Source organism: Tenebrio molitor, chromosome 7, assembly GCF_963966145.1.
Source record: "Tenebrio molitor chromosome 7, icTenMoli1.1, whole genome shotgun sequence".
In the NCBI taxonomy this organism is placed as follows: Eukaryota; Metazoa; Arthropoda; class Insecta; order Coleoptera; family Tenebrionidae; genus Tenebrio; species Tenebrio molitor.
The window spans coordinates 7,607,133-7,621,185 of NC_091052.1; the positions used below are offsets into that span (position 1 = coordinate 7,607,133).

General features: G+C 34.2%; 3 protein-coding genes across 3 annotated transcripts; 2 read left to right on the forward strand and 1 right to left on the reverse strand.

Annotated features, from left to right (window-relative positions):
- Positions 1-4,072, forward strand: LOC138135009 (uncharacterized). The gene is made up of 4 exons (XM_069053638.1): positions 1-161; positions 563-853; positions 2,428-3,006; positions 3,883-4,072. The coding sequence occupies exons 1-4, from the start codon at positions 125-127 to the stop codon at positions 3,933-3,935; spliced, it is 960 nt and encodes a 319-aa protein (XP_068909739.1). The 5' UTR covers positions 1-124; the 3' UTR covers positions 3,936-4,072.
- A 2,064-nt stretch (positions 4,073-6,136) lies between these two features.
- Positions 6,137-10,149, forward strand: SAK (Sak kinase). Its single transcript, XM_069052609.1, has 8 exons — positions 6,137-6,361; positions 6,421-6,516; positions 6,570-6,755; positions 6,807-6,938; positions 6,990-7,346; positions 7,950-8,883; positions 8,934-9,196; positions 9,248-10,149. Exons 1-8 carry the CDS (start codon positions 6,332-6,334, stop codon positions 9,569-9,571), a joined length of 2,322 nt encoding a protein of 773 aa, XP_068908710.1. The 5' UTR covers positions 6,137-6,331; the 3' UTR covers positions 9,572-10,149.
- Positions 10,150-11,661: 1,512 nt separating this feature from the next.
- Positions 11,662-13,818, reverse strand: LOC138134388 (probable phosphoserine aminotransferase). The gene is made up of 6 exons (XM_069052611.1): positions 13,626-13,818; positions 12,897-13,027; positions 12,563-12,840; positions 12,409-12,503; positions 12,183-12,352; positions 11,662-12,126 (listed from the first exon to the last, which is right to left on the reverse strand). The coding sequence occupies exons 1-6, from the start codon at positions 13,683-13,685 to the stop codon at positions 11,757-11,759; spliced, it is 1,104 nt and encodes a 367-aa protein (XP_068908712.1). The 5' UTR covers positions 13,686-13,818; the 3' UTR covers positions 11,662-11,756.
- Positions 13,819-14,053: the final 235 nt, after the last annotated feature.

Consider the following 14,053-nt stretch of genomic DNA (forward strand, 5'->3'; position numbering starts at 1 on the left):
ACATCAAAATAACCAATAAAGAGGACTGATACCGGTGGAAGACGACATTCTCGCCAAGTTCAGCGCGTGCATCTGTTGGGTCATCAAGTCACACAAGTTATCTCTCAATTTACACAAAGTGACAATGGGAGCACTGGCAAAGTTATGTTTCGTCGTTTTAGGTAAGTTATTAATAAGTTAAGTAATAAATTGGTTACTAATTAAACTAGGTACTTTATGTTCATTCAATTGTCTTAAAAAATACAAAACATTTGTTGGAAGAAGTTGATAATGATTAAGTATTCTTTGTGAAACAAAGAGATTTATTTTATTTTTTATGACCCGAGCAAACTGTTAAACTGTACGCAAATGTAAAGAAATACTAATATTGACGAATTGGCATAAGAAATGGAGAAATTTAAATAATACCTAGTGTGAGTAATAATTTCATTATCTGTGCGATATGTTCCACTTGTTTGGTATTTTACACTTTAAAGGTTAAAGCGTATCGGGTAGCAAAACAAGTTGCTACCTGTGTTCACATTCCCCACAAGTATGCTTTTGTAAATAAATATTTTGTTAGTCGTTTTAGTACTGGAAACATCGGCTCTGCCTTCGAGGATAAAGCGTCAAGGTTTTAATTGGAACACAGATGATTCGAGTTTTGAAGATAATAGACAAAGACCAAGACCTAGACCTACACCTGCGCCTTCTACTGCACCTTCGGGCACCACAACCACCACGGCGTCACCAGAATACAATTCTTGTATAAGGCGTTGCCCAACCACTCCACAGTATAATCCCATATGTGGATCCAACAGAATTACATACCAAAACGAGAGTCATCTCAGATGTGCTAATCGTTGCGGCTTAAGTAAGTTCCAACACATATTTAGTAATGTTTTACAATTGTTTTATTAAATTTTATTCCAGCTGTCGAAAGGGCTTTTGGAGGTTCTTGCAGTGCTCTCTAAACTACTACATTTTTTACAAGTCTGATGTCAAATGAAGAAAACTTACATATCATTTAACATTTTTTTTTGTAATTTTTACAACAATAAAAAGTAATTTCTAACGAAGATTTGTATTTAATTTTTGATAGGTGATGATAGTTCCTTATCATAACTTCCTTGACCTTTCTGATTGTTTACTTAGACGGTGAAGATGATAACATGCTAAAAGCTTTGAGGAAAATTTCTTTTATCCTATTAAAACTTGATGCAAATATGTAGTAGAATGAACAAGACAACAGTTGAGATTACTAAAGTTAAAAATATCTTTAGGGGTAGCATTGTTAGAGCTTTCTTAAATAAAATTTAAAAAAACTGATGGATGTTTCACAAAAATTATGTTATTTGCTGAACCCTAGCAAGATCGTTTTACTTCAAATTCTACGAAATAATTTATTCTGACTGAAAGATTTGGTTCTACATTTCGCGTTTGACGCCACAACATTTCTTTTGAATTGTTCTTAATCGAATCCATTTAAAAACTTAGATGTAGATAACATATCTGCAACGAGGCAACGATTAAAAAAGTTATCTTTGGATTAGCCGAAAAAGACAACTAAAACCATCGAACAAGAACTACAGAACAAGCTAACAGAGGTCACAGGTGTTTTTAGTTAAATTTTTACCTTCTTTATTAATACATTTCAAGATTATGTACCTAAGATTTTACCTCAACATAATTTTATCCATAAGAGAAATTCCAAAGAGTCTAGATTGTAATGCATATACAAATTTGTAAACGATTAAATTCAAGCAGAACTCGCTAATCCATGTAATAGTAAATACTCGTATAATTAATAGTTCTGTTTATGATGATATTCGTCATTCAATTTTTTTAAATTTAAAATTCTAATGGAATTCGCAAGCAGAACTTTATTGGGCAACCTAAATATACGTCTAATTTACAAACAACAAAAAGTTATAAATAGTATCTACATATCTAAAAATATCACGGATGTAGATCTCGAAAACTGATTTCTGAGTCAAAGGTTTAGTAAAAAAATAAATAAATATGTCACGTATGCATGAATTCTTCGAAATGAAATGAATAATAGCTTTTACTAAATTTATTAATTACATCTAAGTACATGATTAGCTAATTACAGGTAATTATAAATAAAATCTGCTTTTGACGATAATTTTGTAAAACATCAAAGTCAAGGTTAAGGACGTTAACTAATTCAGGTACTAATTCATACTGAAAAAGATTTAGCTCTTCGCATAATGTTACGTTAGTCATCATGTTGTTTTGTGACGGCATGAGAGATAACTTGAGGTTTATAAATGCTAAACCTGTTAGCCGCAAACCATATATCTTCTACTCTTCATGTTATAAAGTGTTTGTGCTTTATCCAGTGAAAACTACCCATGATTAGCTTCTACATATGTAAGTACAACTTTGAACATTTTAATTTCGATAAGACAAAACCACTTCTAGTGATCGTTGCTTTGTTGCAACCCATCACTGCTTACCATCATCATGGTTTAGATGTTCGTTTCACTCCCTCAGATGATACTAGATACCAATTGTCCGCAAATGACCCTAACAAATACGTAAACTTTGACAATTTCGACGACAGTCGTCGTCCTGGTCGACAGTTACCCAGATTCAATTATCCGAACAATCCTTCTAATGGGTTTAGTTGGGACGAACCGTCTTCGCCGTTCAGGCAAAATGATTTTAGTTCGAATAGGGGATCTTCGGATGGGTTCAATTGGCCTTCTAGATCTGGTACAGATGATGACAGTTTCATATTCGAGGACGATTTTGAAAACCGGAACTATATTGTACGGACGACTCAGCGAGTGCCGACTTCTCGGAGAAGACCTGTCCAGAGAAGACCTTCCACTCAGAGAACACCGACCTCGACTGTAGCTATTCCTGGAATGGGTACCGCCAGATCGGCATGCGAAGATCGATGTTTATCAACTCCTCAGTATAATCCTGTGTGCGGGGATGACGATGTCACTTATTTCAGCATGGATCGTTTGCTCTGCGCCCAGAAGTGTGGAAAAAGTAAGTAACACGGCGGAATCCTGGCACCACGAAGCTGTTAGGTCAAGGATAAAGAACATCAAAGATTTTTTGGTCGTTTCTATTATTCATCTCACTCGTACTTATTCATACTTGTTGCTATTAATCTTTTAAAATCCTAAAACAAATATTTCCCAACTTTCTTCTTTACATGAGTTTAAGTACAAATTGTAGGAAAAACCGAATGTCTTATTTACGTTAATTATAAAATAAAACACTTTAAACCATTTATACGTTTGCCGTACATTTATTTAGAAAACAACTTCAATATTCAAGGTCTAATTTAATTTTATTGCCAAGAGAATCTTCGAATATCGACAGGAGATCTCTATTTTGCAATATTTTATAAGGTGTGTCAACCGTGAAACAAAGACGTGACAGTGGAATGTTGTTATTCTTTTTCCATTAATTAGAGTCACTGCAAGGAAAATTTTTAGAAGCAGATTGGTAAAAAAAAACTGCATCTACACCTGGTCTATTAATGTTCTTAATCTCATCGTTGTAAATGAACGTCTGTTTGCGGTTTATTACGTTAGGTGTTTAACACAAATTAATTTTACCAATGTTAAAAATTTAATTAAAATTCTCCTCATGTGCAGTTACGTGACTGTTTTAGTATTGTGAAAACAATTCATGATTTATTTATTGTTATTTATTTTAAACTAGGAAAACTTTCAAGTTCACTAATGGTATTTGCACGTTGTCGTTCTTATCATAATGAGTCAGTCGTTTTAAAGATTAGTTGTGAAATAGGATTTTTTTTTTAATACACAATTATTATGTACACTTTTCTTTTGCGCTGTTTCATTTAACATTTAATATAAACAGTTTAATCTGAGTTAATTTTTACTTTTTTAGGAATAACTATGAAACATATGGGCGCTTGTTCGCTTATTCCGCCAAGGGGTTGAATGTATTAAGCAATATCTGGTAACTATACTCAAGACTGATTTACCTCTTTTTGATATTTTTTTGTAATATTTAATAAAATGAATGATCTATTGTATTTGAACATGTATTAAAAAGAAATAAAGAAAGTAATAAATAATTGCCGACTGTCATTGCAAAACAAAGAAGAAATTAGAATAATTATAGAATAATTGTGGATAAGGGATTTTTTATTAACCACTTCACAATAGTTACGTATTAATCCACGGCCTCCTAGATTCATAAGAGATTCGTCTCTTATCCGGCCTGCCGCATTCGTAGTTCTAAGCATTATTTTTGTTTTATAGGGTGCGCCACAATACGGGGCTTATGTGTTGTACTGGTTGCCTGCCTTGCAGGAAATTATTGTTTTATAGACGTGTTTTCAACATTTTTCATCAGTTTTAACGCACAAATACATCTGACACTTTTTCAAAATCTCAAATCAAAAACATTTTCTATGAACGGTAAATTTAATTTCAACAATTTTCTTTTTTATTATTTTTTTTTATTTGTCTGTGAGTGCAAGTTACAAAAATTTACAATGACAGGAAGTTCTAATTTTTAAATAAGTGTCTCACTCACATTTTACAATGAACAGGACCATGAATTAATGGATTTCCCGAAAAATATGAGGCTAAGATATTCTTCAAAACAAAATTTATATTTTCCTTTGGAATGCTTGGTAGAATTTCTACTATTGAAATTATTGTCAATTGTAGTTTGCGAACGAGAAATTTAAATTTTAGCTTCTTCACTTGCAATGGGTTTAGGGTAGATTGTAAAGATTATAATAATGAAGATTTACAATAGTGGTAAGTTTATCCACCTGCTAGTTCCTAAAAAGGGATGCCGAATATCGGTAAAATGCAGATTGTTTGTCCTCCCTGGAATGAACTGCTCATAGTCGTACATCTTCATTATTATCTAAATGTTTAATCTACCCAAAACCCATTGCAAGTGAAGAACCTAAAATTCCAATTTCTCATTCCCAAACTATACTAGACCCACAAATTGATCATTGGGGTAACTTAGCCTTCCTCTATCTTAGTAATACATTAATTCCAATAAAGGGATTTTCTTTTTCGAATTTGGATCTCGTAAATGTGACAAGCAATAATCACATCCATGGATTGCCTCCGTTATTTTCATAATTAAGTAGCCACATAAAAAAGCCGTTGCCGCCGTCTCAATTTGAAAATTGGTATGTACTTGGCAAATAAGTAAATGGAGACAATTTTTCTAGTTTTTCCAGAGAACTATCTTGCAAGGTGACTGAAACATTTACTATGGCGGACAATAAATTTAGGCCGGCAAATTTCTGACATGTCAAAAAAGTCAATGCAAGCGACCATTTATTGTCATTATGACTGATGTGTCAGTTTGTCAAACTGAAGGTTTTCAAGCTGTTTGGCGTTTCCTTCGCCTTTTTCGTAACTTACAGATCATGACGCACTAGCATAACTGATTTGTAGTAGCACTTCTTTCTGATGCACGCTTCTTTTCCCAATTTTAATTTTGATTATCGCTGTCACGATGACAAGAATGACAAAAATCGAAAATGGGGTTAGTTGAACATAATGCCAGCTTCACATTTTGATGTCAACTCAATGACAGGCCGGCCTAAATTTATTGTCCGCCATAGTACATTGGTCCTTAAATTTTGGAATCTTGGTAAAATTTTACTACTTGCTTATTCTGCGGCACTCATGATATTACCAGTATGATCTCTCAGTCCTATCTTCCATGCCGCATTTAAAGTGATATCATTGGGTAGATTATGATAAGAAATGTTGACTTTATGTCATGAACTAATACAACATTTTTTCTTTGTTTGTGGCTTTTTTTAAAGTTTCGACTGCACTTAGTTTTTGAAATTGACAATTTATTATATAAAATGTCATTATTCATACGTATTTTTAGTTAGTTTAGTTTATTTTAGTTTATTTTTAGTTTAGTTTAGTTAATATATGGGTCACATTAAAGCCGCTAGATGGACATACTATACGGGGAATTTTGAAAAACAGACATTTATCGAATGCGACAGGCCGGATAAGAGACGAGTCTCTTATTAATCTAGGAGGCCGTGCTTTAATCAAACACCTTGAAAACGAGTTTTTTCTGCGAACAGTGAATTAGTATTTTAAACGTTGGTATTGCAATTGGCACTTCCGTAGCGTCTACGCTGTCGTCTGTCAAATGTCAAATATTCAAAAATCAAAAGTTTGGTTTTGTTTTTCAGTTATTTGTATTAATTTTTGAAACCGATTTGGACAAGTTCTTGACTATAAAATGAAATAAAGGTGTCGATCGTTGGATCAGCTCATCTCGTGTGACTCAAAACACAATTGCATAACAAGGTGTTCAGTCATTAAACTTGATGAATCTCGAAATGGGCGAGAAAATTGAGGTTATATTGCTTTGTTTATGTTTTGATAGTTACATTTGTACAATTATTTTTCAATGTAGGATTATGAAGTTTACAATTTACTTGGGAAAGGAGGGTTTGCATCTGTATATCACGCAAAATGTCTGAAAACTGGGCTGAACGTCGCGATCAAAATGGTAAAGTTGAATAAAGCAAGTCCAGTTTTGTAAGCATTAATTGCACTTTTTAGATTGATAAAAAACTGATGCAAGCTGCTGGCATGGTAAAACGAGTGGAACAAGAAGTTTCAATTCATTATCGCCTCAAGCACCCATCTATTTTAGAATTGTATACTTTTTTTGAAGATGTAAATTATGTTTATCTTGTCTTGGAGTTATGTCATAATGGAGAGTTGAGGCAGTATATAAAGTGCAAGGTATTTAATTTAATCTATTTATTACATAAGATTTTTTATTATTTTATTTAGGCATTAACTGAAAGTGAAGTCAGCAATATTATGAAACAAGTGGTAGAGGGAATAAAATACCTTCACATTCACAACATTTTACACCGTGACATGTCTCTATCAAATTTATTGTTAACAAAAGATATGCAAGTTGTAAGTGTTATAACATGAGTTTACATAAATCATGGATATGCTAATTTTTAGAAAATAGCAGATTTTGGCTTAGCTACACAATTGTCAAGACCAGATGAAAAACATCTCACAGTATGTGGTACTCCAAATTTTATTTCTCCAGAAGTATTGTCAAGAACTTCTCATGGCTTAGAGGCAGATGTTTGGGGCTTAGGTTGTCTGCTGTATAATTTGCTAGTTGGGTCACCACCTTTTGACACACATGGTGTAAAAAATACCCTAAACCGTATTGTCTCAGCCAGTTATCACCTACCAAGTCACTTATCTGTTGAAGCTAAAGATTTGATCAATTCCCTTCTCCAAAAAAATCCAAAAGATAGGATTAAATTGGACCAGATTTTGGATCATCCTTTCATTAGAAGAGGACAGGTAAGTGCTTTTTATGATAATCAGTGGAAAATAACTGGGGTGAACGTCAAGAATGCAACTGATTATCTGTCTTTTTTAACTTAGCAATAGTGTACTAGAGGGCGCCACGAGTGCTAAATTTGGGTGGCCTTGTAATGTTTACCCACGACCTGGTGTATTATAACATAACCGGCCTGTTCATTTAATTAAGAATGCATTATAAAAATGTTTTCGAGAAAGAACCAATTTCCGCCGACGAGGAGACCACAAAACGGGCGCTTCACTAAAAATAATAATCATTACGCAATATAACAGGGAACAACACTAAACACAAAAACAACGAACAATAAGGAAACAATTATTCATGAATTTAATTTCAAAGCAGCAAAAAGCAAGGAGTTTTTTTGACTTTAAATTCAATATGTCATTTGAACAAGAAACATTCTCGGTGACGCTAGTTTACTAACGCTCTGCGGAGATCACTCAAATTATACTTTTGAACAGGTCGTGGTTATACTGATGAAACATTTTGCAATAGAACAATTATTTCACTTCCCAGTTGACTTCAGTTATTTTAATTTAATTTAAAGATAAAAAACGTTGTTAACAGAACAATTATTTCAGATGATGACGTCCCATTTAACCCAGGATAGCGGAATTCATACTATGTCGAGTCGACGCGAGAGCGCGTTTAGCGACGGTGCCATCCCCAATATGTACATGACCCCTAACAATTTTCGACATTCAAACAGCGATTGCATGGCATCGGCGAATAAATGTAATAGTACTCCTCACAGTATCGAACATATCACGAGAAAAATTCACGACACCCACATCAGATCAAATTATTCCGACCCCCAATGTTGCTCAAATATTCACCACAAAATTCCCGAATCCTTATCGCTCCTTTCAAATTGCGGGGAAACAAAATCCAGTCATTGCAGTTGCCACGAGCTACTCCAAAGCGTAAGTCAGTGCAGCCAAAGCGCATATCCCGCAGATCCCGGAGGGAACAGAATCCTCAAAGAAATAACAACGTCAAACTCTTGTAAACCGACTCAAACAAACTTTTCCACCAACAGTTCGAGTTCGGGGGAGGGTAACAAAAAGAGTGAAAAATCCAAAGGACAGAGACTGCTACAGCTCTGTTCGCAACGGTTGCTTCCAAAAACACACAGAACGGAAAATTCGATTTTGCACATAATGGAAGATGGAGAAGTAGTGGTGGAACTGATGAAAAAGAAGGGCAGTTTGAAGCGCACCGTCGTGTGCGACGTGTTACGAATTTCTTCAGACGGAGCGAAAATTATAATTTACGAGCCGAACGGAGGAAAGGGAGTCGCGCCCTTGTCTACTCCACCTCCGGTTCCGGTGCAAGGGGGTTACGATCTTTATACAATCGAAAACTTACCAGAAAAACACTGGAAAAAATACATGCACGCTTACCAGTTTGTAGCACTAATTAAAGAAAAAACGCCGAAAGTGACATGTTACAGCGATAAAATGAAGTGCGTGCTGATGGAGAATTTAACGGATTTTGAAGTAACGTTTTATGAAGGTCTGTACAAGTTCAGTTGAAAATTTAATAGCTTATTGTGTTGTTTTAAGGTGGTTCGGTGACAAAATCGTCGTTGAAGGGCATAACTTTCCAAGACTCGTCAGGAAATAAACACATGGTGAAAACATCGAACGAGTGTCGCAGCTTGACGGGAACTTTTGAGTACATGTGGAATCAGTCGCAGGAAGCGGTGAAGCACTGTTTGTTGTTGGAAGAGATGCTGTCAAAGCAAAGTGGTCCCAATTTTCCAGCAATTATAGGAAGGAGACCAGCGTCGTTACTGGGAAAAGAAAATCACACTCAGTCTATGATGGTAATAAAGCATCACTCAGTAAATACAAATGGTTGAATGCTTTTTTTCTAGCCCTCTTTTACTGTTTCTATGAACAGTACAGCAGTAGGGTCATCGTTTCAAAGTAACGCGTCTAAAGAAAAAAGAGTCTCTGTTCCAGGTGTAGGAACTGCAGTGCAATTATCTAATGGAGAAGTGCAAGTCAGGTATGGTGACGGGTCCCAATTGTCGATGGACGGTAAACATCAGATCAAGTATCAGTATTCAGACGGCAATACAGTGATGTACACTGATAACGACAATATTCCTCGTCCTATAAGGGAAAAGTTGCAACACATGCCAAAAATCTTAAAACAGTTAATGCCAAGTCCGACTACTCACAATTTTCGTTTGTAAATTAGTTTGTAGTGTAGTGAATTGGACGGCTGTGAACTTAAGCACACCCATTTCAAATTTTAATTTTCAAGTTGTTTTAGTAATAAAACTGTATTTTATTCATACATATAAATATATACGGTCAAATTGACGAAAAAAAAAATGATGACAAAATGTATGTGCCGTGACTGACTCGCATATTGATTCTAATTTTGCTTTAATAAATGACAATGACCATTTTACATAATGCAGTTGGTAACGTAACCGTTATTCTTTCCCAGTTAAACCTCGTATAGACGATTTGCTCTCTTAAACAAAACCAACATTTACGCTTATTTTCTGTAAGTGGCAGAAAACTCACTCTTTTTAGATAGAAGAGAACTTGGAGACAGCACTTTAACATAAAAAATAAAAAGTTCAGTTAGAAAGACAGAGTTTAAATTTTGAAAATTATTACTATTACTGAAAAACAGAACAGAGTAAAGAATTTTACTTTAATCTACTAAGCTTGAGGTTTCTGTTACCGTAAACATTACTTAAATATGTTTATTATTTATCAAGACATCAGCACTTAATATAAAAGTATTTTTTTGTTTTTCTTTCCTTTGTCTAATTACATCCTTCCTTGATAACAAAAAAATTAGTCTGGAATTAGTGTTAGGTTTAATATACAGTGAGCGGCAAAAGTATGGAATAAATTCATTAAAAATTAAACAAAAATTTTTTCAAAAAAATCTTTGAACAGGTCAATTTTAGTTTATAAAAATACATGTTTTAGTATCAAAGAAAATTCCAAGCAGTCATTTGTTTTCGAGTTATCACGTCATCGATAGTTTTTTTAAATGGAAACCCCCTATTTTTTTTTCTTGATTCTGATAGCCCTTTTAATTGTCTAAATGATAGTATAAAAATTTTGTTATCTTACATAAGAAAATTTTTGAGAAAAAAAATACTAAATTTGGAAAAGATAAATGTTATAACGAACAAAAACAAGTCAAAAACTGTGAATTTTATTTTGCATTAAAATATGTATTTTTATAAACTAAAATTGACCTGTCCAAAGATTTTTTTGAAAAAAATTTTGTTTAATTTTTAATGAATTTATTCCATACTTTTGCCGCTCACTGTACATACTTACACAAGTAGCAATTGCGTTGGAGATCATTGTCTCGTGGAAATATTTCTCATTAATTACCTATTGAAATGTTTACTCGAAGAATTTTGATTTTCATCGAGATTACATCGTTACAATAACACTTAAAGCTTGAGATGTCCACGTGGAGATCGTTATTTTTTACACATCACTTGTTTTTCTATCGATAGATCATACGATCGTAAATGATTAACACTCATGTAAACACGAGATGACCATATCATAAACATTTTCTCTCTAAAGAAAGTGATTTTGACACGGATGGCAGAAGGATTTAAAGGGAAATTAACAGTTTTTTTTGTTTGTAAAAAGAGGCAAAAACTGTAATTGCTTAATCGACGAGAGCTTCGAAAAGAGGAAGTGAGAGGAGTCAACAGATTTAAAACAAATAAAAGTATGGAAAATAAATGATAAACATGTTTTGCCAACGGGAACACACCACTAATACTTTGATATCTTATACTTTATTATATAAAGGAAAAACACATCGACTATGTGATTAACTAGAGTAGGTTACGGATTTGTAAGATATTTACTACATAATAATATGCAGAAAACAGGTTACAGTTACAACCCGTGCTGCTTTAAATAATTTTGTTTACTTATAATTAATTTATGCAATAAAATTCAATTGCTTTGTTTGACTTGGTACATATTTGCTGAATCATGTTGCGTCAAAGAATTTTATATAAAGAAGTACATATTGAGTGTTTTTACAACATATTTTTTAAAACCCAAATGGAGAAATTGTAGCGCCAGATAAAAAAAAATGTCCAGGTACTTAATTGATAACATCTTTTATTTCTCACATGACCATTGAGAGAGCGTTAAAAAAATAGCATAGATATAAGATATAACAAATGACTTTTAACCTTTTTAAGTGTATAATTTTCCGCTCTCCATCTGAAATGAGGTACTTTTGCTTGCGAGATAGATAATCGGTAAAAGTAAAATGCAATTAAATTGTAATAAATTGTATTTATTCTTAAGCAACAGTACGACAAAATAAATATAAAACTTAATTTAAATGCACCTAATAATACAAGAATAAAGTTATCCGTATCGCTTCTTGAATTCTTCCATGAATTTAACTAGCGAAGTGACATCCTCGCTGGTGACGGCGTTGTACAGCGACGCTCTGATCCCACCAACAGATCTGTGACCTTTCAGCTGGTACATTTTCAGTTTTTCAGCTTCTTCCAAGAATTTTGCTTCCAATTCTTCGTTTCCTTGAGGACCGCCGACTCTGAACGGTATGTTAATTCTGCTCCTGACATCTTCGTCTATCGGACAACTGAAGAAATTATTTGATTGGATCATAGCGTCGTAGAGCAGTTTGCTTTTCTCGGCAGATTGTTTTTCCATCGCAGCTACACCGCCATTCTTTTTAATCCACTGTAGAACTTTCTCCATTACGTAAACTCTGCAAGTACATCGACTTTATATGATTACATCCTCACAACCAGTTTTGGTACTTACGAGAACGTCGCCGGTGTATTATGTACGGAATTTTCTTTGTTGATGTGGGTAAAGTCGAATACTGACGGACAAATTTGCATCGGATTACCCAGAAGGTCTTCTCTGATGATGACTACAGTTACCCCCGCGGGTCCTATGTTTTTCTGTGCCCCACCAATGATGCATCCAAACTGCAAGAATTTTTAAATGTCACTCTTGCAAGTTTTTACTTAAACGGAAATATTACCTTTGATACATCTACATGTTTCGTCATAATACTAGAGGACATATCACAAACAATTGGAACATCTTTTGAATTAGGAATGTAGTGGAATTCGACACCTGCATCCAGAAAAATATTAATTAAAGATGTAAATGTGTGTTGATTTTTAACTACTAACCATCAACAGTCTCGTTATCACAATAATATAAATATGAAGCGTTAGAGTTCAACGTCCACGTGGATTCCGCAGGAATACTTCCAGGTTTATCGGCTTTAGGGAAGACCAAATTGACTTTGCCGTATTTCGCCGCTTCCTTTGCAGCTTTGCCGGACCAAGTTCCGGTGACTGCATAATCGGCGGAACCTGTTCGGTTCATGAGATTCATGGCCACAGCAGCAAATGCACCGGTTCCTCCTCCTTGCATGAAAAGAATTTTATAATTGTCAGGTACATTTCTAAAATAAAACAAATTCGTTATTCGTCCTGTACGTCCTCACCACCTGCCACTCACAATAACTGTCTTATGGCGTTTTGTGCGTCGTTATTTATTTTGGAGTACTCCTTGGACCGATGGCTCATTTCCATCAAGCTCATTCCACTATCTTTGAACGATAACAGCTCATTCTGAACCTCTGACAAGACCTGGAATTTCATAATCGCGTTGAAAATTTAATCGCTTTTTGGAGTAGTTATCAAACTTTTATGTGCTAATAGGGTAACCTCTGAACTTTGACACAAAAAAAAAATGAATTTGAACTGTTCTCAAATTCATTTCCTCAGGTAAAATGCGTTTTGTAAGTTTTGAAAGGAATCGATTTGCTTTTGAAAGGGTATTCGATAATTACATGTGCAACATTTTAAACCTGAATTCTAGACGTTTTGATTTTTTTTGAGTCTAGAGGAGCTGAATTAATGTAGTAATTAATGTCGACTAGCGGCAGCCAGTCCTGCATCAACTTTTTGCGCATTTGAAAAAAATCTTCAACAGGTTCCTAACAATGCTGCAACTGCGACGCCGTTCACTTTCAATAGAGATTTACCAGCAGGAATAATATCAGGATGAAATCGTTTTTAGTGTAGTTTGACCAAGGTTAATTACTTTTTTTTATCTTCAGACGTTTTAACTATTAACATGTGGGAATATATTTTAGGCGTGTGGATATCGCAAAATGTTGAATTGTAATTGTAACCAGTGACGGCAATACCTCCCACTATTTTTTTTTTTAATTGGCATAATTACCTCTCTTGGTAGTTTCGCTGGCCCTGCACCAAAATTTAAAGCTGACTGACTGCTCCCCATTTTTTCCACTAGCACTAAATTTATTTCAGTTTAAATGGTTTAACAAACACTTCGAGTCACAACGAGCACGGCGTAAGTTTGAACTGTGCACTTTCCCAGGCGATGATGTTTATATACCGTCCATGTTTGTGTCTACTTTATGGTGGGGTTACAATCGTGGATCATAAGATTTTTGATTAATAATAAACGATACAATTTCTCAACAACAATTATGTTTAATGGGTTGATAAAACGTCATATAACAAATTAAGTGAAAAATATGCGTCGACTATTAGGAAATACGTTGATGTAAAATGCACCTTATCTTTTTTAATAAGTTTTATCCCAGATGGCGATCGATACATGAATCTTTAGCAATCCTTGTATTT